Source organism: Patagioenas fasciata, chromosome 7 (genome assembly GCF_037038585.1).
Source record: "Patagioenas fasciata isolate bPatFas1 chromosome 7, bPatFas1.hap1, whole genome shotgun sequence".
NCBI classification, from domain to species: Eukaryota; Metazoa; Chordata; class Aves; order Columbiformes; family Columbidae; genus Patagioenas; species Patagioenas fasciata.
In genome coordinates this window covers 47,957,274-47,979,350 of record NC_092526.1, presented here as the reverse complement: position 1 = coordinate 47,979,350, position 22,077 = coordinate 47,957,274, and the positions used below count along the sequence as shown (strand labels likewise).

The following is a 22,077-nucleotide window of genomic DNA, read 5'->3' as shown; positions in this document are numbered from 1 at the left end:
CCAAGATGTCCCATCCCTGGAAACTCTGGGACAACCAGGCAAAGATGTCCCATCCCTGGACATTTTGGGGCCACAAAGACCAAGGTTGTCCCATCTTGGGACCCAAGATGTCCCATCTGCAGACATCTTGCACCACCAAGACCTCAAATGTCCCAACCATTGGACCCTTTGGACCACCCAGGCCAAGACGTCCCATCCCTGGACACTGTGAGGCCACCAAGACCCAGCATGTCCCATCCCTGGACACTTTGGGTAGTCAAAACCTAAAATGTCCCATCCCTGGACCCCTTGGGCCATTGAGAGCAAGAATGTCCCATCCCATACCCCGGATGACCCATCCCTGGACATTTTGGGCCAACCAGACCGAAGATGTCCCATCCCTGGACCCCTTAGAACACCAAGACCCAAGACCCAATCTCTGGACACTTTGGGGACACCAAGACCAGAGATGTCCCATCTCTGGACCCAAGATGTCCCATCTCCAGCCCCCTTGGGCCACCAAGACCTAAAATTCCCCAACCCTTGGACCACCCAGGCTAACAGGACAATTCCCTGGACACTTTGGGCCACCAAGATCCAGGATGTCACATCTCTGGGCCCCTTAGGTCATCAACACATAAAATGTCCAATCCCAGACCCCAGGTGTCCCATTCCTGGACACTTTTGGACACCAAGACCTAAAATGTGCCATCCCTGGACACTTTGATGCACCCATGTCTAGATGTCCCATCACTGGACACTGTGAGGCCACCAAGACCCAGGATGACACATCTCTGGACCCCTTTTGGCTACCAAGACCAGGATGCTTTCTGACCAGTCATCTTGGGCCACCAAGACCAAGATGTCCCATCCCTGGACCACATTGGCTACCAAGAAACACTATGATTAGTCTCTGGACCTCATGAGGACACCAAGACCCAGGATATCTCATCCCTGGGCCCAGATTGTCCCATCTCCAGCCCACCTGGGCCATCAAGAGCCAAAATTTCCCATCCCTGTATCCCCTGGGCTACTCAGGGAAAGATGTCCCATCCCTGGGCCCCTTAGGCCACCAAGACCTAAAATGTCCCATTCCTGGACACTTTGGGGCCATGAAGACCAATGTTGTCCCATCTCAAGACCCAAGATATCCCATCTGCAGCCATCTTGGGCCACCAAGACCTAAAATGTCCCATCTCTGGACACTCTGGGACACCCAGGCCTAGATGTCCAGTCCTGGGACACTGTGATGCCACTAACACCCAGGATGTCCCACCTCTGGACCCCTTTGGCTACCAAGACCAAGATTTCCCATGTCCAGGCATCTTGGGCTGCCAAGACCAATATGTCCCATCTCTGGACCACTTGAGCTACCAAGAGCCTGGATGTCCCATCTCTGGACATTGTGAGACCACCAAGACCCAGGGTATCTCATCCCTGGACTCAAACTATCACATCTCCAGCCCACTTGGGCCATCAAGATCCAAAATTTCCCATTCCTGTCTCCCCTGAGCTACTCAGGGAAAGATGTCCCATTCCTGGGCCCCTTAGGCCAACAAGACCTAACATGTCCCATCTCTGGACACTTTAGGCCACCAAGACTTATAATGTCCCAACTCTGCATCCAATATGTCCCATTCCTGGACACTTTGGGGACACCAAGATCAGGGCCCTGAGGGGCAGTGACTTACGTGAGGAGGATGGACTGGTTGTCATGATCTGCCAGGAGGAGAGAGATGGGATGACATTAGGAGAGATGTTTGGGATCTTGGGGTTCACCCTCTTCCATATGAGGAGGGATGAAGTTCGAAGAGATGTTTGGGATCTTGGATGGGATTCTCCATCCTCCAGGTGAGGACCAGGTCTAGGTCAGGACCCATTTTTGGGGTGGGATCTTCAAGTTTGGGGTCCCAGCAGGAGGTCCCTACCCATCAGCATGTTCTGGTAAGACTGTTCGAGTCGGAGATGATGTGGGGAGGAGCTTCACTCCGCTTCTTGCCCTGGTAGGCGGCCACCACCTCGGCGTTGTAGATGGGCAGCCACTTGTAGTGGTTGATGGTCACACAAAAGAGCCCTGAGTAGGTCTGGACAAGGGGCAGGTGAGTCATAACCAGGAGGTCCTACCTCACCAGGAGGGGACATGTTGGGTGTGGGTGGCCCAAGGGGTCCAGGGATGGGACATTTTGGGTCTGAGTGGTCCAAGGGTGCTTGGGAAGGGCCACCAGGTTCTAGGTGCCCCAAAAAACATGGGGAACCCACCCAGGTTCTAGGTGTCCCATAGACCCTTCCGGAGGTTCATCCACTTCTAGTGAACCTCAAGAGCTTCAGGGCAGCAGTCACACAGTCACAGAGTCGCAGTGTCACAGCCAGAGTCATAGTCACAGTGCCACAGAGTCAGGGAGTCACAGACTCACAGTCACGGAGTCACGGACTCACAGTCACAGAGTCACCGTCACAAAGTCACAGTCAGAAACACAGTCACAGAGTCACAGAGTCAGAGTCACAGAGTCACCATCACAAAGTCACAGCCAGAATCACAGTCACACAGTCACACAGTCACAGTCACACAGACAGAGTCACAGAGGCACAGTGTTACAGTCACAGAGTTGCAGTCACAGAGTCACAGTAAGAGTCACAGAGCCACAGTCAGAGTCACGGAGTCACAGAGTCACAATCACAGAATTACAGAGTCACAGAGTCACAGTTCTCATCCCATTCGGTTCAGCACTGGTGTGACCCCACACACACGGGTGTGTGCCAGTGTGCGGCTTCCCAGTTTGGAGAAGCAGGGAGGAACTGGAGAGTGCAGGGCTGTGCCAAGGCAGGTTCAGCACCTGTGCACATGGTGTGGGATGCTGAGGGACCTGGGCTGCTTTGGCCCAGCAGCGCTGGTGAGGCTGCAGCAGTGCAGGAGTAGCCTGAGAGTGCTCGAAGGGTGGTTTCAGAGATGGTGGAGGTTTTCTTCATAGTGGGAATCACAGAATCACAGAATGGACTGGGTTGCAAAAGACCTCAGACATCATCAAATCCAACCCTAGGTCCAACTCCAGTCTGTTTGCTAGATCATGGCACTAAGTGCCATGTCCAATCTCAGTTTAAAAACCTCCAGGGACGGTGAGTCCAGCACCTCCCTGGGCAGCCATTCCAATGCCTGACCGCTCTCTCTGTGAAGAATTTCTTCCTAATCTCCAGCCTAAATTTCCTCTGGCAGAGTTTAAGCCCATGCCCCCTTGTCCTATTGCTGACTGCCTGGGAGAAGAGCCCAATCCCCACCTGGCTAGAACTGCCCTTCAGGTCGTTCTAGAGAGTGCTGAGCTCACCTCTAAGCCTCCTCTTCTCCACACTGAACAAGCCCAGCTCCCTCAGCCTCTCCCCATAGGGCTTGTGCTCAAGTCCCTCCACCAGTCTTGTTGCTCTTCTCTGGATCCACTCCAGCACTTCAATCTCTTTCCTGAACTGAGGGGGTAAGAACTGAACACAATAGTCCAGGTGTGGCCTCACTTCCCATGCTATTTTTGATACAGGACAGGATACCATTGGCCTTCTTGGCCACCTGGGCACACTGGTGGCTCATGTTGAGCTTCCTGTCAATTAGCAGCCTCAGGTCTCTTTCTGCCTGACTGCTCTCCAGCCACTGTGTGCCCAGCCTGTAGTGCTGCAGGGAGTTGTTGTGGCCAAAGTGCAGGACCCAGAACTTGGCCTTTTTGAACTTCATCCCATTGGAATCAGCCCATTTTTCTAGTCTATCCAGATCCCTCTGCAGAGCCCTCCTGCCTTCCAGTAGGTTGCCTTCAAATGGCCGAATGTGATTTTAGGACTGTATAAATTTAACTACTCATACATTTATACATTTGGCCCTTTGAAGGCAACCGTGAGGCTGATGTGACCCCCGGTGAAAATTAATATGAAAGGCAATGTAGGTGGTTGGTTGCTAAGGGATTATTGAGAGACAAATCTTCACAGTCCTAACACGGTAAGTCTCTGCATGTAGGACAATGCAACTGCTTTTCCTGAAGGAATGTCCTGAAAGCGGCACATGACACAGTGTTGCAGGATCTGCCAGGTCTCTCTCACAGTATCTCTGTTGCAGAGAAGAACACACTCCAGAGCAGGGTTTCCCTGCTGCACTGTCAGTGGGAAAGGGCATGATGGCACCTTCTGCTGAGGATGACTGCCTGGGGAGCACCCAGGGGTGCCCAGCCCTGTCCTGCAGAGCAGGGTCCCTGCACCCCAGGGCTGTGCCAGGGCAGGTACTCTGCTGCCTGCCAGGGTCAGCGCTCAGGCTGCCCAGGGAGATCCCAACAACACTGAGGGGAGAAGCTGCGGGGGGAAGGAGCGACCCACGGCAGGGCAAGGTCCTTCTGCTGTTGGGTTCTCTGTGAGTCAGGGTTGCTCACTCCAGACCTCTTACAATAGGACGTTTCAAGAAGATCTCTACAGATATTACTAAAAAGATAAGGAGCTTTTAGTTATCTCTTCCATGACTCAGGGGAGGGAGGTTGTAGGAAAAGATAAATGTAAAAGAAGCTCTCAAGTTTTAGCAAGTCACTGAGACTCCTGAACTGCAACTCTGAGTGATCAGTTCATCTGCCAGAAGCCTCTGAACATCCCTTCAGCCACTCCCCTGCCTGTGGACAGCAGGAGCATCACAGCAGCTGAACCTGTTCTTTTTTCCAACCTGCAAACAGGAAGATGCCCCCAGGCAGTGCCCTGTGAACAGGCAGGATCTAGAGAGCCAGGGTGAGGGTACAGACGGTGGGATGATCTGTGAGTGCTGACAGGGAAGAGACATGGACAGGGGAACACCTCCCAGGTGGAAAATCTCCTGGCAGAAGGGACAGGATCAATGAATGAGATGAAACTCAAACAAGAAATGCAGTCGAAGGGTGAATTCAGTGATTTGTGTATGATCCCCTGCAGTGCAGATCCCTCCTCTGAGCAGCCCCCTGGCCTCCTCTCCCACCCAGCAAGGCCTCTGCCCTCAGGGCCGGGGGCTCCAAGGAAAGAACCAGTGGGCACAGGCCCTGCTCCTTGTGGCACCTGCAGACAGAACCACGAGGGCTCAGCCACAGAGTTGGAGGAAGGTCTGGAAAAGGACAAGGGGGTGTGGATCAGGGGGAGGGTGTATAAGAAATAGCTTTGATTTTGCTCAGAGAAGTCTCCCCTAACTTGTCACTTTCTTTTGATCCTGTGACAGTGCCACGTGCTCATCAGCAGCAAATGTCCAACAGCCGCTCCATCACCCAGTTCCTCCTTCTGGCATTCTCAGACACACGGGAGCTGCAGCCTGTGAAGGGGTTTCGTTAGAAGGAGATATGTTGTTGAATTAGTCAGGCCCAAAGGAATCTCAAGGCCACTTTGAGAAGCTGAGAACAGAATCTGCTGTGAGAAAGAGGGGCGTTTCTTCACTAACAGGGCCTCAGCATGGCGTGAGTCGTCGGACCTATCATCGGTGGGGCTCCAGCGTGTGGACTGCCCATGATACTCATTTAGCGAATCCATGCTTGGAGCGTGGATTCGTGATTAGAGAATAGTTGCGTATATAAGGAGACATGTTTCTGTAATAAATGGCTTTGGCGTGATTCACATTGAATCGGAGTGCTGAGTCCTTTATCGTTCCAACAAATGGTGACCCCGACGTGATACTCCGAACGGCGTCTCACTAAGGTCGGGGAAAAGCCTGGAGCGGCCCAGCCGGAGGCGGCTCAGCTGGACTGAGAGCCGGGAGGAGACGTACGGACGTTCCGTGGATAAATTTTGTTGAAGAAGGCCCCGGGAAAGGTGAGCGGCTGGGAGCAGGAGGAGGGAAGAGTGAAGTTACGGGGCAGAATATATCCTCAGAGGAAGAAGCTATAGTTAAGATCCTCCTGCATATTCTCTCTATGAGAGGACTTAAATATGAAGAAAGTAACATACGTAGACTGTTGGTTTGTTGTAGAACTAACGGCTACCTGACAGAAGCTGAGAAAGCTTTTAAAATTGAACTTTGGGACGATATAGGGCAGAAATTATGGGATAAGGTTAGCGACAGAGATGAAGCTAAATCATTAGCGACTACACGGAAGCTTATAATTTCCACCTTAAAAGAATTTAAGGCTGAGCGGGCTGCTGTTACTGGAATTTTTGCAGCGTTACAGCCTGATAAGAACTCTAAAAATAACTGTGAAGCTTACCCAGTTCGTGTTTTCAATACCCTCCTTACTCCATCCCCTGTTGTGCCTTCGGCACCCCCGATGATACAACAGTCTGGGGCGGAGGGAGGAAAATTACCGAGTGGATGGCCTCCTGTACCATCACACGACCCTGGAGAGACCAAGAAGTCCAAAGAACTGGAGTCAGATAATTTGTCAAAAGGACTGGTGAAAGTTGAGAATGCTAAAGTCGTAAATAAGTGTAATATCAATTATTTTACTGATTTGTGTCCGCCTTCACTGCTTTCTATCCTTCTAACTCCTACAAGAGAACAGAAGGAGCCGCCGGATAAGAACTGGGCAAAAGAACTGTGTGAAAGATCAGATCAGCTATTAGCGAGTGAATCCAATGGTCAGCAATATCAAGCTATGAGAGAGGTGCCTGAAACCAACAAAGCAGCCAAATCATTTGCAACTGTCAATCTGTAAATCAGGGTCCCAATGAGAATTACATGCAATTTATTGACCACCTTCAAGAGACCATCAATAAGCAGATTGAAAACTTAGAAGTTAAGGAAGCACTGGTGTTGAAATTAGCAGTAGAAAATACTAATGTTTGCTATCAGCATGTTATTTGCGAGTTTTACAGTACATATTATGTGTTCCTGTGTACCGTCTCTCTGAAAATCAAGCAGCTTGTCAGGAATGTGAGTTAATTGTTTCACCAGTTGTTTTTAAGTGCGCCATAAAACCTTCTGCCTGCTCTTCCCACTCAGCCTGCAAGCAGCCCTGTGCTTCCCCCCCGCCTCCCCCCCCCCCCCCCCCCCCTCAAGGTTTTTACTTGCAAGATGGGGTCAGGAATGATTGTTTTCAGTTGTGTTCCTAAAAAATCGGTATTGGGAGGTGTTTTAAAACATAGAAAAGCACTCGGACAAGAAATCATTAAATCTTTTCAGACAGTTTTACAGGCAGGGCGATTTGAACTTCAGCAAGCTGAGAGAGACTTAACTGATAACACAAGAAAACTTGTTAAAGTCTGCAAGATGCTTTCCTTATTAACCTGTTTTATTTGTGGGTATCTGTTTAAGCATGTTGCAATTTTGATAGGTCTTTGTTACATGGTACGATAAGTTCACAGTCTGTTAAATCATGAGATTCCGTTGACTCAAAATGTGCATTTTGTGATAATACAGAAGAACATGAATAATTTAGTTCTTTACTGCATGAATGTGATGTCTATCCCTGTTTCTCTATTAGGACGGGATGTGTTAGGACAACTAGGAGCAACTCTGGTGACAAAACAACAGCATTTCTGGAAGCGGCCATTGATGATGGGCGACCAGTACTTAAATTACAGTGGAAAAATGATGATCCAGTATGGGTAAATCAATGGCCGCTCAGTAAAGAAAAACTCGCCCATGTCGAAGAGCTAGTACAGGAACAGCTTGAAAAAGGGCATTTAGAGCCGTCTACAAGTCCCTGGAATACTCCTGTGTTTACTATTCAGAAAAAATCAAAGAAATGGAGGTTGTTACATGATCTTCGAAAAATTAATGATACCATGGAAGACATGGGAGCATTACAGCCGGGATTACCATCCCCTGTCATGATTCCAGAAAACTGGCAGATCTTAATAATTGACTTGAAAGATTGTTTTTTCACCATTGCTTTGCATCCTGATGACTGTAAACGTTTTGCATTTTCCACAAATTCTGTAAATAAGGCTGAACCTGCGAAAAGGTATCAATGGGTAGTTTTGCCACAGGGAATGAAAAATTCCCCAACTATGTGTCAAATTTATGTAGCTTGGGCCTTGCAATCAGTCAGAAAATCTCATCCTGAGTTAGTGATTTACCACTACATGGATGACATATTAATAGCTGGGAAAACTTTTTCGACTGATTTGTTGATAAATGAAGTATCTGATACATTGCAGCATAGAGGATTGCTAATTGCTCCAGAAAAGGTACAAATTCAACCAGCGTGGAAATATCTTGGTTGGGAAATTTCTCAGTCCACAGTGAAACCTCAGAAAATAGTATGTCGGCCTGTCATTCAATCCTTAAATGATGTGCAGAAACTAGTGGGTGATCTGAATTGGGTCCGGAGCATTTGTGGGATCACTAATGAGGATTTAGCTCCAATTGTAAAACTGCTAAAAGGGGATAGTGACATTAGCTCTCCTAGAACGCTTACTGCTGAGGCGGATGCTGCTCTGAAAAAGATTATGTCCAAACTTGTAAAAGCTTTCAGCCATAGGTGGAACCCAGATTATGTAATCGGACTACTAATTGTAAACAATACTAACTATCCTTTTGCTCTCATAATGCAATGGACAACTGGTAAGGAGCCGTTAAAGATCTTAGAGTGGGTGTTTTTGCATTTTCGACTCAAACGAACCATTACAACCAGGGTTGAGGTCTTTGCTCAGCTTATAATGAAAGGTAGGCAGAGAATAGTCGAAATTTCAGGGGCTGAGCCTGCATATATCATTGTTCCCCTCGTTTCAGAATATTTACAGTGGGCTTTGCAGAACTCCTTACCTTTTCAGATTGCGTTACTAGATTCTCAAGCCTTAATTAAGACATTTTCCCCTCCACACAAGTTAATGTCAGTTTTGAATATGGGATCAATGGAGGAGGGTCCCCCTCTTCTCTCAGAATTTCCTGTTAAAGGACCCACAGTGTTCACTGACGCAGGGGGTAAAATGCAGAAAGCAGCAATTACATGGAAAACATGTGGAAAATGGCACAATGTGATACTAACTGACCTGAAAGGATCAACTCAGCATTTGGAACTCAGGGCTGCAATAGAAGTGTTTATCAGATTTGCTCATAGCCCAGTGAATATTGTCTGTGATTCTTTGTATGTGGTAGGTGTGGTAGCTCGCATTGAAAGATCATTGCTCAAAGAGGTTCAGGATGCACAACTGATGTCTTTGTTCAAGCAACTATGGTTGTTGGTCGAAGAGAGACAACACTGATACTTCATAACACATATCCATAGTCATCTGACAATTCAAGGCGATTTAGCTGAAGGAAACCGCCGAGCTGATTTTCTTGTATCTCCTGCCTCGGTTCCACCTCCAATAGATAGGTTTGGGCAAGCAGTACACTCTCATAGTTCCCTCCATCAGTCTGCTCAGGTCTTACAGCGGCAATTTTCATTGTCCGAAAGTGAAGCCCGAGGTATTGTTAAAAGTTGTGCAGATTGTCAGCGCATCTCAGTAGGGCTGGGTGCAGGAGTCAATCCAAGAGGATTAGGAGCCTTGCAATTGTGGCAAATGGACGTTACACATGTCCCTGAATTTGGCAGGCTGAAGTATGTGCATATGTCTATTGATACATATTCTTTCGCCATATGGGCCACTGCTCAGACTGGTGAAACTAGTTCACATGTGCAACGACATTTACGTTCTGCTTTTGCAGCTTTGGGAGTTCCTGCACAGGTCAAGACAGACAACGCACCTGGTTATATCGCCAAAGCTACTGCCACCTTTTTTTCAATTGTGGGGTGTTAAGCACATTACAGGGATACCAAATTCTCCTACTGGTCAGGCCTTGGTAGAAAGGATGAATCGAACTCTCAAGCATCAGCTTGACAAACAAAAAGGGGGAACTGACTGTACTACTCCGCATGACAGACTAAGCAAAGCATTATATGTCTTGAACTTTTACGCCCTCCGCAAGGGTTCGACATTCCACCTATGATTCGTCATGGAACAAGCTTAAAAGGATACTTGACAGACCTTAGAGAAAATCAATGTCAGGTCAAAATACGCAATGGAGTTACTGGTGAATGGGAGGGTCCTTTCCAATTAATAACTTGGGGAAAGGGTTATGCTTGTGTCATTACAGACCAAGGATCAAAATGGATTCCTGCGAAATGGATCAAGCCATGGCTGAATAAAGACAACAAAGATTCGACAGATGCAGAAGGACAGGAGGGAGATAAGTTGTGAGAATTGTCTCAAATGTAAACCATGAATTCTTATTCAGTGTTATAGATGCTCTTAGACCCAGTGGTCTAAAAGCTTATTAGTAAACAGATAAGGTACCTTCCATAGAGAATGCTAATTTGAACAGATAGTAAGAGTTCCAAAAGGGTGATATTACAATTAGATAATCTATGCATAGATAAGGTAAAAGTATAAGATATTTCTACCATGGTAACCTAATTTAGCAACTGGTAAGGTTTTAAAAGAGATATTAAGATTAAGCTATAGATCTTTTAAATAGGTTAATATAAGTTTTAAGATATTAATTCAATAATTAGCATATGAATAGGTTAATATAAGTTTTAAGATATTAAGTCAATAATTAGCATATGCTGATGGTATTAAGTACGTTACTCTATAAACTGCGCAGTTATAGATCTTTTAAGAATTTAAGAGAATATATTGTATTAAGTTGTCTGACTATTCTAAAATAGTGCGTTGGTAAGGTTGTCATAAGTAGAATTAAAGTTTTATATATGATATGAATGTTTGAGTATAAGCAGATAGTTGTTTAATCTTATTAAGTAAGGTTTAGCTACATTATATGTAATTGTAATTATGTTGTTAATCACGTGTCCTGTGTTGCAGTGTATTTCAAAGATGATTCAGCATGCTGTTTAAGGGGCCTGACTAGTTCAAGAACACAAAGGGGGAATTGTGAAGGGGTTTCGTTAGAAGGAGATATGTTGTTGAATTAGTCAGGCCCAAAGGAATCTCAAGGCCACTTTGAGAAGCTGAGAACAGAATCTGCTGTGAGAAAGAGGGGCGTTTCTTCACTAACAGGGCCTCAGCATGGCGTGAGTCGTCGGACCTATCATCGGTGGGGCTCCAGCGTGTGGACTGCCCATGATACTCATTTAGCGAATCCATGCTTGGAGCGTGGATTCGTGATTAGAGAATAGTTGCGTATATAAGGAGACATGTTTCTGTAATAAATGGCTTTGGCGTGATTCACATTGAATCGGAGTGCTGAGTCCTTTATCGTTCCAACAGCAGCCCTTGCACTTCTGGCCGTTCCGGGGCATCTACCTGGCTGCCCTCCTGGGCAACGGCCTCATCATCACCACCATAGCCTGGGACCAGCACCTCCACACCCCCGTGTACTTCTTCCTACTCAAACTCTCCCTCCTTGACCTGGGCTGCATCTCCACCACTGTACCCAAGTCCATGGCCAGATCCCTCTGGGACACAAGGGCCATGTCCTACACAGGATGTGCTGCCCAGATCTTTTGGTTTTTGATCTTTATAACGGCAGAATATTCTGTTCTCACCATCATGTCCTACGACCGCTACGTTGCCATCTGCAAACCCCTGCACTACGGGACCCTCCTGGGCAGCAGAGCTTGTGTCCACATGGCAGCAGCTGCCTGGGCCACTGGGTTTCTCTATTCTCTGCTGCACATGGCCAATACATTTTCACTGCCACTGAGCAAGGGCAATGCTGTGGACCAGTTCTTCTGTGAAATCCCTCTGATCCTCAAGCTCTCCTGCTCACACTCCTACCTCAGGGAAGCTGGGCTTCTTGCTTTCAGTGGTTTTCTGGTTTTGGGATGTTTTATTTTCATTGTGGTGTCCTATGTGCAGATCTTCAGGGCCGTACTGAGGATCCCCTCTGCGCAGGGACGGCACAAAGCCTTTTCCACCTGCCTCCCTCACCTGGCCGTGGTCTCCCTGTTTATCAGCACTGGTGCATTTGCCTACCTGAAGCCCCTCTCTGTCTCCTCCCCATTCCTGGACCTACTGGTGTCTGTTCTGTACTCGCTGGTACCTCCGACATTGAACCCCCTCATTTATAGCATGAGGAACCAGGAGCTCAAGAATGCTCTGAGGAAGCTGATTACTGGATGTTTTCAGCAGCCATAGACGGCCTACTTTCTCTGCAGTGGGCTCCAGTGTACATCATGACAGGCTAAGTTTGTTTTTCTTTCTCTACTTTTTTTTTCCCTTTTCCCCACATGGTGTCATCTTCAAAGTTATGTCACTATTCATCCCATTAAGTATCCTCACATTTTGTGTGACTGAGACACTTTGTGTAAATGGGGAGTTTCTCATTGTATTTAAGTGAAATAAATGAACCTACAACAGCTTTTTTTGTTTGTTTTCAGTCCGAGATCCATCCTCAGCATAGTTAGAAGGAATGTGACATGAAAACACCTTCCTGGCTGCATCAGCTCTGGGAAGGCTGCTCTGTGCCTGGAGCAGTAAGAGCTCTTGAGGTCCTCAAGGGCCAGGGCTTTTGTGCTGGCCTGGGGAGAGGGGATGGCATGGAGGGGCTGCAGACCTCTCAGGATCTGCTGGAGAGGAGAGCAAATGACACAAGTGCCTCCTTTTCCTTTTACCATGAGTGTTCACCCACCTCTGGGGTGACTTCTCTCTGAGCTGCAGGAGCTGCTGTGCCCTTCAGAGCGGCAGAGGCTGTGGGGTGACTGCCCAGAGCACCCGCAATGGGCACTGCTGTGGGACCAGCCCTGACTGGGCTTTGCTGTGCAGAGGGTGTTGGTGGTGGAGAGAGGGCAGGGGAGGTGGCAGAACCTTGAGAGAACTGGACTGGGCTGGAAAGTACCTGGGAGAGAAAAACATCAGCGTGTATCTCGTGGTGCATGACCATGCAGGGTGAAGACTCACACCAGGGGGTTGTGGTGCAGAGCCAGGGCTTCTGGAAGGGATCAAAGACATGCAGGTGCAGGAGAGAGGAGACTGCTCTATGCCCTTGGTGACATGGACAGACCAGGAAGGTGGCCCAGGGCCTTCATCACCCCCCAGTCACTGGCCATCGCCCATGGGCCATTTCCAGCACTGGCCGCGCACCCCAGGTTTACGGGTAAGGTTCCCTGTGAGGCCATGTCCATCCTCCTGCTGGGCTCAGGGCCTGTCTCAGGGAACGGACAGCTCTGCCCAGACTCTCTCCTGGCCCAGACCCTGGCAGACCCTGGAGCAGGGCTGTCTGTGACCCCACAGGTGACACGACCTCTCCAGGAGCTTGGAGAGGCTGCCTAACAGGAAGCAGCAAGGACTGCTCTGGCTATCAAGTCAGGAGACCGTTCCCCACCCCGAATGCACCCTGTCCTGTGCTGAACCTGCACCATGGGGCTGTGGGACCACGTGTGGGGCAGCAGGGCTGGGCTGTCACAGCACAAGGTGCAGACAGGGGCCACAAAGCAGCTGCCAGGGGTGACAGCAAGGACAGTAAAGACAAGAGTACATGTACATTGGCTTTACTGTGCAGGGATGGCTTCGGGAAAGGCAAAGGTCACCTGGAGTTGGCGGCTGCAAGAAAAGTCAAGAGCAAACTAAGAGCTTTAACAGCTGTGTTAGAGACCACGGCTGAAGAAAGGGAAAACAGAGCTGCTGCTGAGTGAAGAGGGAAATTTAGTAACAGCAGACACTGACACTAGTGCAGAGGGACTCAATGACTTCCGTACCTGAGTCTTTACTGAAACCATCTCCCAGGCCTCTATGCTCAATGAAGGGGTTCAAGGAGGAGAGCAAGTCTTTGGAGGACCCTCAGGAAACCCCAGCAGGACAAACACCAGTGTCTGCCCCTGCAGGGGACTCACCTGGCAATGGCACAGGCTGGGGATGTCTGGTTGGGAGCAGCTCTGTGGGAAAGGTCTGTGTGGGCAGGGAGCTGGACAGGAGGCAGCGTGTGCCCTGGTGCAAGGGAGGCCAGGAGCACCCTGGGCTGTGCCACCAGGAGCATGGCCAGGAGGTGGAGGGAAGGGATTCTCTGGAATAGTCCATCCAGATCTCAGATCCCAGTTCAGGAAAGATATTGGCAAGCTGGAGTGGGTTGAGCAAAGGGCCTCAGGACAGCCAGAAACTGGAGCACTTGGCCTGTGGGGAGGGGCTGAGGGAGCCGGGCTTTTCCAGCCCAGAGAAGGGAAGGATGACAGGGACCTCATCACAGCCTGTCAATAACAACAAGGAGATCATGGAGAACACACAGCCAGGCTCTTCACCATGGTGTGTGGCAGAAGAACAAAAGAGAATGGGTGGCAGGTGAAAGAGGAGAGGTTCAGCCAGGACATAAGGAAAAGCTTTTTCCCTAGGAGGTGAGCGTCAACTTCATTTTCACCAGGGATCACATCAGCCTCATGGTTACCCTCAAATGGCAGAACGTCATTTTAAAGGACTGTATAAATTTAACTACTCCTACATTTATACATTCGGCCCTTTAAGGCAATTGTGAAGCTGATGTGACCCCCGGTGAAAATGAATTTGACACCCCTGCCCTGGGAGCTCAGCCAAGTGCTGTTGCAGGTCACCCAGAGAGGCTCTGCAGCCTCTGTCCTTGCGGGTTTTCAATCTCTGATTGAATGAAGGCTTGAACACCTTGTTCTGACCCAGTTTCTGACAGGTTGGACTGCAGATTGCTGAGGTCCCTTCAACCTCAGTTCTCTTATGATCCCATTGTGATGCTGGGCTCTGTTTCTAATGGGAGCAAAGGAGATGACTAAGGGACATGAACGCACCTGTGCTGTAGGTGACCATCTAAACCAACATCTAAACCCAGCCAACACCTCAGTGCGACTCGCTCTAAGCCAAGTGTGAGGAGTCCTGGGCAGGGAAGGTTTAGAGGGCATGAGGCGCTATGCAAGACACAAAATGATCTTGGCTTCATGCCTGCAGGCCCATCCGATGTCAGTTAATGTAAATGAAAGTTAAAATATGAACTGAAGACAAAGTTTCAAAGTCAAGGAAGGTTTCAATGTACTTTTCCTTTTTTTTAGGTCTTTGGGGGGTTATTTTCTTCAAAAAGGAAAGTGTTTTCCACAACTAGAAATGGATATAAGACACACATGTCCTCAGCTACATGGATAGCTTTTTACATATTGATTTTTCATATGGCAGATATTACATTCTTACATATTAAACATTTATTTATTTTCTTTTTAAGTATTTTGGGGTATTTATTTCTTTGAAAAACTAAGAGTTTTGCAGAACTGGGCATGGATTTAGGAGACAAATGTCTTCAGCTCCAGGGACACAAACACCTGGTGCCAGTGTAGATGCCCTGGGAACCCCTGCCTAACTTCCATCTGCATTGCAAGGTGCTCTGGTCTCCCCCAGGTCCTCTGTGATAGATGCCAATCCCAGGCCAGCACCTCGAATAAAATGGGTCCCCTAAAATGGCACTGGCTGTTTATGGTGAGACAACTAATGACTGATGTCTGTTGGATACGTGCACATGGGGTTTTTTGTGTGTATGTGTTTGTTTGTTTTTTGTTTGTTTGTTTTTTTGGGGGTGTTTTTTGTTTGTTTGTGTGGGCTTGGTGGTGGTTTGTTTAACATATTAACTAAAAAAATAAAAGGACAAAAAGTGAATCACCAGGTCGTGTACTAAAGGCAGGAGAAGAAATATCGGTCTTCCCCTGTACTTCTATTACCAACACGCTATTATTTCATCTCCCTTGTCATTTAGGAGTTTCCACCTCTCCTGACTAAATGTCCATGTCAAAGGACAACTTTCCGACAGTCTGTCTGGATGTTCGCCCTTCCCAGTGCTCTCAGGTTTCCTCCTCCACTTGCTCTTTGGTCATTCAGTTGCCTCTCAACTGTCTGGTTTCTGCTTTGAGCCTCAGGCAGTTACAAACTTACCCCAGTCTTCAGAGGTCTAATTAACATGGTACACAGCAAGTTAATTGTGTTTCTATCTATCCTTTCCTATCTCTCTGTCTAAAAATAGTTCTTGTGTGGATGTCCCTTGTGGATGGTGGACCTCATCAGATCCAGCTTACACACACAGCTGAGGAAAGTGTTTTACTGTTTATTAAACTGTGCAGTGTTTGCACAGGAGAGCACGTGGAGATGGTGCACAGGAGCTGCAGCATCTCCTGCAGAGCTCAGTGGAGAAGCCTGATGTGAGGAAAAGTGATGCAAGTCTCTGGTGGCCAATGAGGGAACTGGCAGACTGGGGGTGGGGGTGCGGAGTGAGGTTGTCCATACAGTGTCCAGCCTAAAGGCACTGTTCTCCTCCCTGTCCAGATGTCTTCAGGAGACCCTCTGGATCAATGTCCAGTGTAGAATGCTGCTGTCACTTCTTCTATACAATGAAAAATGACAGAAAACACCCTTGAAAGAAAAAACCCTCCTTTAAGAAATTATTGAAATCTTCATCACTAAGTGTTCCATTGAAACCTCTCCAGTTAGTTCTACAAGTCTTGAAGATTTGAATGAAATTACCAAAAGAAACATCGCTCATTAGGGCTTTCTGAGTTTTAATGAGCCCCATGGCGTATTTGGTGCTGAGTCCATGAACCTCAGATACCAAGCACAGACTGAAGAATCTTCTCAAGAAGTCCAAGTCAGAAGCAAACTCCAAAGTACCTTGAAGCATTAATGGTCCCCACTGAGGGCTGTTACTGACAAAGCCTGCCCGGGGACTCGTTAGATCAGATAATTGGAGGCTGTGATTGCATCAGGCAAAAGCAAAGTGCAGCAGCTCTGATGCTGAGAAAACCCTTGGTTTGTTTGATGAAGGACAATGGCCAAGCCTTGAGCCCCTGCCCCTAGGAAGGGAGATCCTGTCCCTCACGTGTGGCTCAGGGCTCTTCTTGGGCTGTGGGGAGTGTGATGCCCAATGAAGGACAATGGTGTGACACTCCCTGGGGGTGCAAGGAGGCAACGGGTGCCATGGCCATGACAACCATTTGTCTCCTCTTAGACCTCAGTGGCAGGAACATCAGCCATAGTCAAGGGGACAAAGACCTTGGCTCTTGCAGGGACATCCAGCTTTGCCAGTGCCCTTGGCCATGTCTACCATGGTCCATCCTACACTGTCCCAGGCCTGTGGCTGTTTCCCCACAGGCTGCAGACACCCCATGTGCTTCCCCACCTTGTTCTCACCCTAGTGTGTCCCCATCTGTGCTGCTGTCTCTCCATCCTCACCAGCTGTTCCTTGAAACACAAAGCCATGGCTGATCCAGAGTCCATCTCAATGACCACAGCCATGTGCTCAGAATGACATTTCTTTATCCTGAGCTCCACTCTGGACCTCCAGAGCTGCAGTTTCTGATGGTTTTCCTTTCTCTTGCTGTTTCCATCTACTAAAAAGAAAAAGTGCCGTCATCTTGGAAAGTGATTTTCAACATTTCTGAAGCTACTACTACCTTTTCTTGTCATGATTTTATCACAGCCACCAACTAAGACCATGAGAGCTGCTCACATCCTGCTCCCAGTCCTCTAGTGGGATAAGAGAGAGAAATGAAAGGGAAGAGAGAAACCTGTGAGTTTATAAAAAAATATAATAAGACAATGAAAATAATACACTGCTACTTCTAATATGCTTATACTAAAATACACATAAAGTAAAATATATGATACTCAGTGCAATCCCCCACATAACTCCAGTTGTGCTGAGCAGGCAGCCCCAAAGAAGAGAGAACCCTGGTCCTGAACAGCTGATCCCAGCAAGAGTAAGTAAAAGTGCAAAAGGCAGAGAGGCCCAAGGACCAACTGAAAATCAGGAAAACATCATAAATCTGAACTAACACTGAACTCCCAATAGAATGGAACTTCCAAACAGAGTCAATCAAAGTAGCCGTCAAACCAAAACTAACTGGCTGGAAAGGGCATCTCCAGCTTTATACCGAGCATGACACTAATGGTAGAGAACAGCTCGTTGATTGACCCGGATGTCAATCCAGGTGCTGTCCTGTCTGTGCCCCCTCTTGCCAATTTGCATCTGCAGCTGGATGGCCAAAGAAGTCCTTGGTTTCCCTGACAACAGCCGAGATCTCAGTGAGTTCTGACATTCCTTTCATAGCAAATGGCAAACACTGTAAAGCTGCTGAAAGACAGAATTAACTCTATCCCAGGGAAGAAACGTCATTATCTCACTATTGTCATAGTAAATCTAAACAAAAGACTGTACTGGCTGTGAAGGACAGAGGTTCAAAATGCATGAAGGAAATTAACTCAATTTCAGTAAAACCAGCATGTTTCCTCAGCCTCCCCTTCACCAGGCTAAAGAAGTTTGGGTCTCTCAACATCTCCACACATGACCCAGACTTTCTCTGACCACATGGCAGCTCCTCCCCGTTCCTCCAGAATGGGGAACCTCGCAGTGGGACACACCGCTCCAGATGTGACCACACCAGTGCTGAGTCACGATGGACAATAACTGCCCTTGTCTGGGTGGCCACGCTCCTCCCAGTGCAGCCCAATGTGCTCATGGGCATATTCCTGTTTAGCAGCACTGAGAACTGGCTGAACATCCAGGCTCAGAGGGTTGTGAGCAGTGGCACAAAGCCCAGCAGGAGCTACCATGAGGACTGAAGGACACTATATCCCTACCCAACATCTCCTCCCCACAGGTGTCTCTTGGGTCCCTGGAACCACCTCAGTGACAAGGGGGAGAGCACTTCCCGTAATGGGTGGAGGAGATGGGGACTGGAATGAGGGATCTGGGCAGCTTCTCCTGGTTGTTCGTGCAGCAACAAGCTGTGCTGAATATTTGGAGAGAGGAACTCTTCCTAAGGGCCTCCAAAGGGCTTGGGGATGGTCTACAGTTTCCTATATGCTGCCTTTTCTGGTGGAGGTCACAGAGGCTGCCAGCCCTTTAGGGGACCCAGGACAGGCCTTGTCCTTCCCCTGGTCACAGCTGGACCCCAGTTCTCCAGCTCAACCCCAGCTCAGGAACCTTTTCTAGGGGTGACTTTTGGGGTAAGGTTAACAAGAGGGATGCATAAGTTTGTCTTAAGGACATGTGATGAGCACCAGCACTGAAATACCAGAGCAAAATGATGTGGCTTCTGGGTGAATACTTTCTTCAGTGCAAGTCCTGACACAGGGTCCCAGACTTGCTTTCCATCCCACCCTTCATGAGGGATGATGCACTAAGGGATGGCAAGTGGGGGACACCAATCCTTCTCCAGCTACTTCCCAGGCCTGGTGAACCACCAGGACAGCAAGGATTTCTGGCCCTGCACCCTAAACTCTGGGTATAATCATGGGGCAGTTGAACACCAGCATTTTTCTCTCCAAGGCCATTTCCAGCCCAGGTCAGCTCCTGTGTGATCTCCCCCATTCCTCCTCTGATCTGCTCTGGTGCTCCTGGTCCCATCCTGTTCTCCCCACTGGGCCCCAAACTGGCAGTGATGCTCTGCAGAGCAGGTTGGTTGCAGAACCATGGGGTGACTGCACACTGGTTGTGCTGCTCAGTGAGGGACACAGATGCAGCTGGATGGGCTGCACCGTCACTGAGCTCTTTCCTGGGGGTCTAAAGCTCTGGGATGGGTCCAGAGCATTTCTTGGGACTCATTGGGTTTTTCGCTCATTTCTGTTCAGCAATCCCTTCCTTGTCCTTCAGGTTCCTGGAAACTGGTGCAGGAAGACATGGCCTATCCCCTTCCCAGGGACAGAGGTATGCTGGCCACTCCTTCATTCTTCAAATTCTCCTTCCTGCCCTTCTTGAAGATGGGTTTGACATCTTCCTTTCCTGAGGACCTCAGAACTTCTCTGATTCTGCTGTCACTCTTGGTAGCACAATCCAGAATCATGGGCAAGGGTGACAGAGCACTTGAAATGAGCCTGTCCCAGCAGCTGAGATGAATCTCACTGGGCCACTGAGGTTTGTTCCTGGAATAACATACAGAAATGCCACGGTTCCAACAGGCATCCATATCTGAGTTGGTCTCAGGACTCCTTCTGCACCCAGGGATGCTCACAGACAGAGTCTGACCCTTTTGCACATAGAGGCCGTAGTCTCAGTTTCTCTCTGGTCTCCTGTTGCCACTCCAAAGGGATGGGAGAAGCCTCAGCCCTGTGCTGTGTCACCTGCTCTGCACTCATCTGAGGTGTCCTACATCATGAGGAATGGACACAGGGACATCAGTTCAAGGAAGAAGATCCCAGTGGGTGGTTTCCCATAGGCTGTTACTCCCAATGTGAAGTGACCTTGAGACACTGTCTGTGCCACAGGCCTTCATGGAACCCCCAGGAAGAGCTGCTGTCGTTAGTGTTCACCTGGATTCATCTCACCTCTCGTACATGATGTGCATGCTCACATCTCATCTCTACAATGCAGACATGGATTTCTGACCTACTCATTCAGTGTCCATCCATGGAGGGAAGAGCAATGTCTGTGAGCTGGGGAGAGAGACCAGGGCTGGCAGTGTGGGGCCAGACCATGACGATGCCCTGGGGGAGATTCTGTGGGGTGTCCAGTGCACAGGGGCACAGCCCAGACCCTGCTCTGCTGGTCCTGCAGGTCTCTGGCAGGAGGCCTGGCTGTGAGAGGACACTGCTGTGTGCCAGCCCTGCACACACACACGGTTCAGCTGAACAATGGTGTTTCATATGTGGGTCACTTTCTTGGGCATGTTCTTGAGAGAATCTTTGTAAGAAGACCTAAACCTTGAAGCCCTGCCCATAGGAGATCACCTTTCTATCAGGAAAGGCTGTTGTGAGGCCAGCTCTGTCACAGCAGTGTCCATTGCCTGTCCCTGCCTGCGCTCACAACACTGACACACAGCAGGACAGGGACCAAGCTGCCAGAGCACTCAGGCCTTGCACCAACACAAGGGATGAGAAGGAGAGTGTGGGAGTGGAACCAGAACAGCTCTGGAAGACCAAGCGCTGGTGCTCCCTGGCAGGGCTACCATGCTGGACTCTCTTCCCTTCTGCCCATGCACATGGGAACTACCACTGCAGCTCCAGAAAGGTCTTGGAGAAAGAATGTCAGTGAAAAATACTGGTGAAGGATCTTTTATTTTGCTTAGACACAGAGAACACGATTCCACATTGACACAGCCACTCACTGAGAAAAGAAAAGCAGGCAGTGAATTAGAAAGGGAATAAAAATATTATCATAAAAAAAAAACCAAACTCACAACTAGAAACAAAAAATACTACACACAGGATGAACCTGCAATGAGAATGTCTTCTTATGTAGAAGAAGACAGAGAGAGTTTATAGGTTCAGAAGAAATCCAGTCATCAGTTTCCACAGGGCATCCTTGAGCTCCTGGTTCCTCATGCTGTAGATGAGGGGGTTCACTGCTGGAGGCACCACCGAGTACAGAACAGACACCACCAGATCCAGGGATGGGGAGGAGATGGAGGGGGGCTTCAGGTGGGCAAACATGGCAGTGCTGAGAAACAGGGAGACCACGGCCAGGTGAGGGAGGCAGGTGGAAAAGGCTTTGTGCCGTCCCTGCTCAGAGGGGATCCTCAGCACGGCCCTGAAGATCTGCACATAGGACAGCACAATGAACACAAAACATCCAAAACCAATTAACAGACTAAACACAAGAAGCCAAACTTCTCTGAGGTAAGAGTGTGAGCAGGAGAGCTTGAGGATCTGGGGGATTTCACAGAAGAACTGGGCCAGGGCATTGCCCTTGCACAGGGGCAGTGAAAATGTATTGGCCGTGTGCAGCAGAGAATAGAGAAACCCAGTGGCCCAGGCAGCTGCTGCCATGTGGACACAAGCTCTGCTGCCCAGGAGGGTCCCGTAGTGCAGGGGTTTGCAGATGGCAACGTAGCGGTCGTAGGACATGACAGTGAGAAGGTAAAATTCTGCTGAAGCTAAAAAGAAAAAAAGAAAGAGTTGTGCAGCACAGCCTGCATAGGAAATGACCCTGGTATCCCACAGAGAGTTGGCCATGGATTTGGGGACAATGGTGGAGATGGAGCCCAGGTCGAGGAGGGCGAGGTTGAGCAGGAAGAAGTACATAGGGGTGTGGAGGTGCTGGTCCCAGGCTATGGTGGTGATGATGAGGCCGTTGCCCAGGAGGGCAGCCAGGTAGATGCCCAGGAAGAGCCAGAAGTGCAAGAGCTGCAGCTCCCGTGTGTCTGTGAACGGCAGGAGGAGGAACTGGGTGATGGAGCTGCTGTTGGACATTTGCTCCTTCCTGACATGGAGGTACTGGTCTAAAAAACGAAATGACAAATTTAAATGCAGGAAGACTCTTCTGAAAAGTCCTCTACATCTTTTCATAGTAATCACTCCATTTGAAATGCATTTCTA

The 22,077-nt window shown here is 48.7% G+C and overlaps 1 protein-coding gene across 1 annotated transcript; it reads right to left on the bottom strand.

The window, feature by feature from the left end:
- Nucleotides 1-1,910: 1,910 nt before the first annotated feature.
- Nucleotides 1,911-21,783, bottom strand: LOC136116139 (olfactory receptor 14J1-like). Its single transcript, XM_071810776.1, has 2 exons — nt 21,106-21,783; nt 1,911-2,063 (listed from the first exon to the last, which is right to left on the bottom strand). The coding sequence occupies exons 1-2, from the start codon at nt 21,781-21,783 to the stop codon at nt 1,911-1,913; spliced, it is 831 nt and encodes a 276-aa protein (XP_071666877.1).
- Between the last annotated feature and the right edge of the window lie 294 nt (nt 21,784-22,077).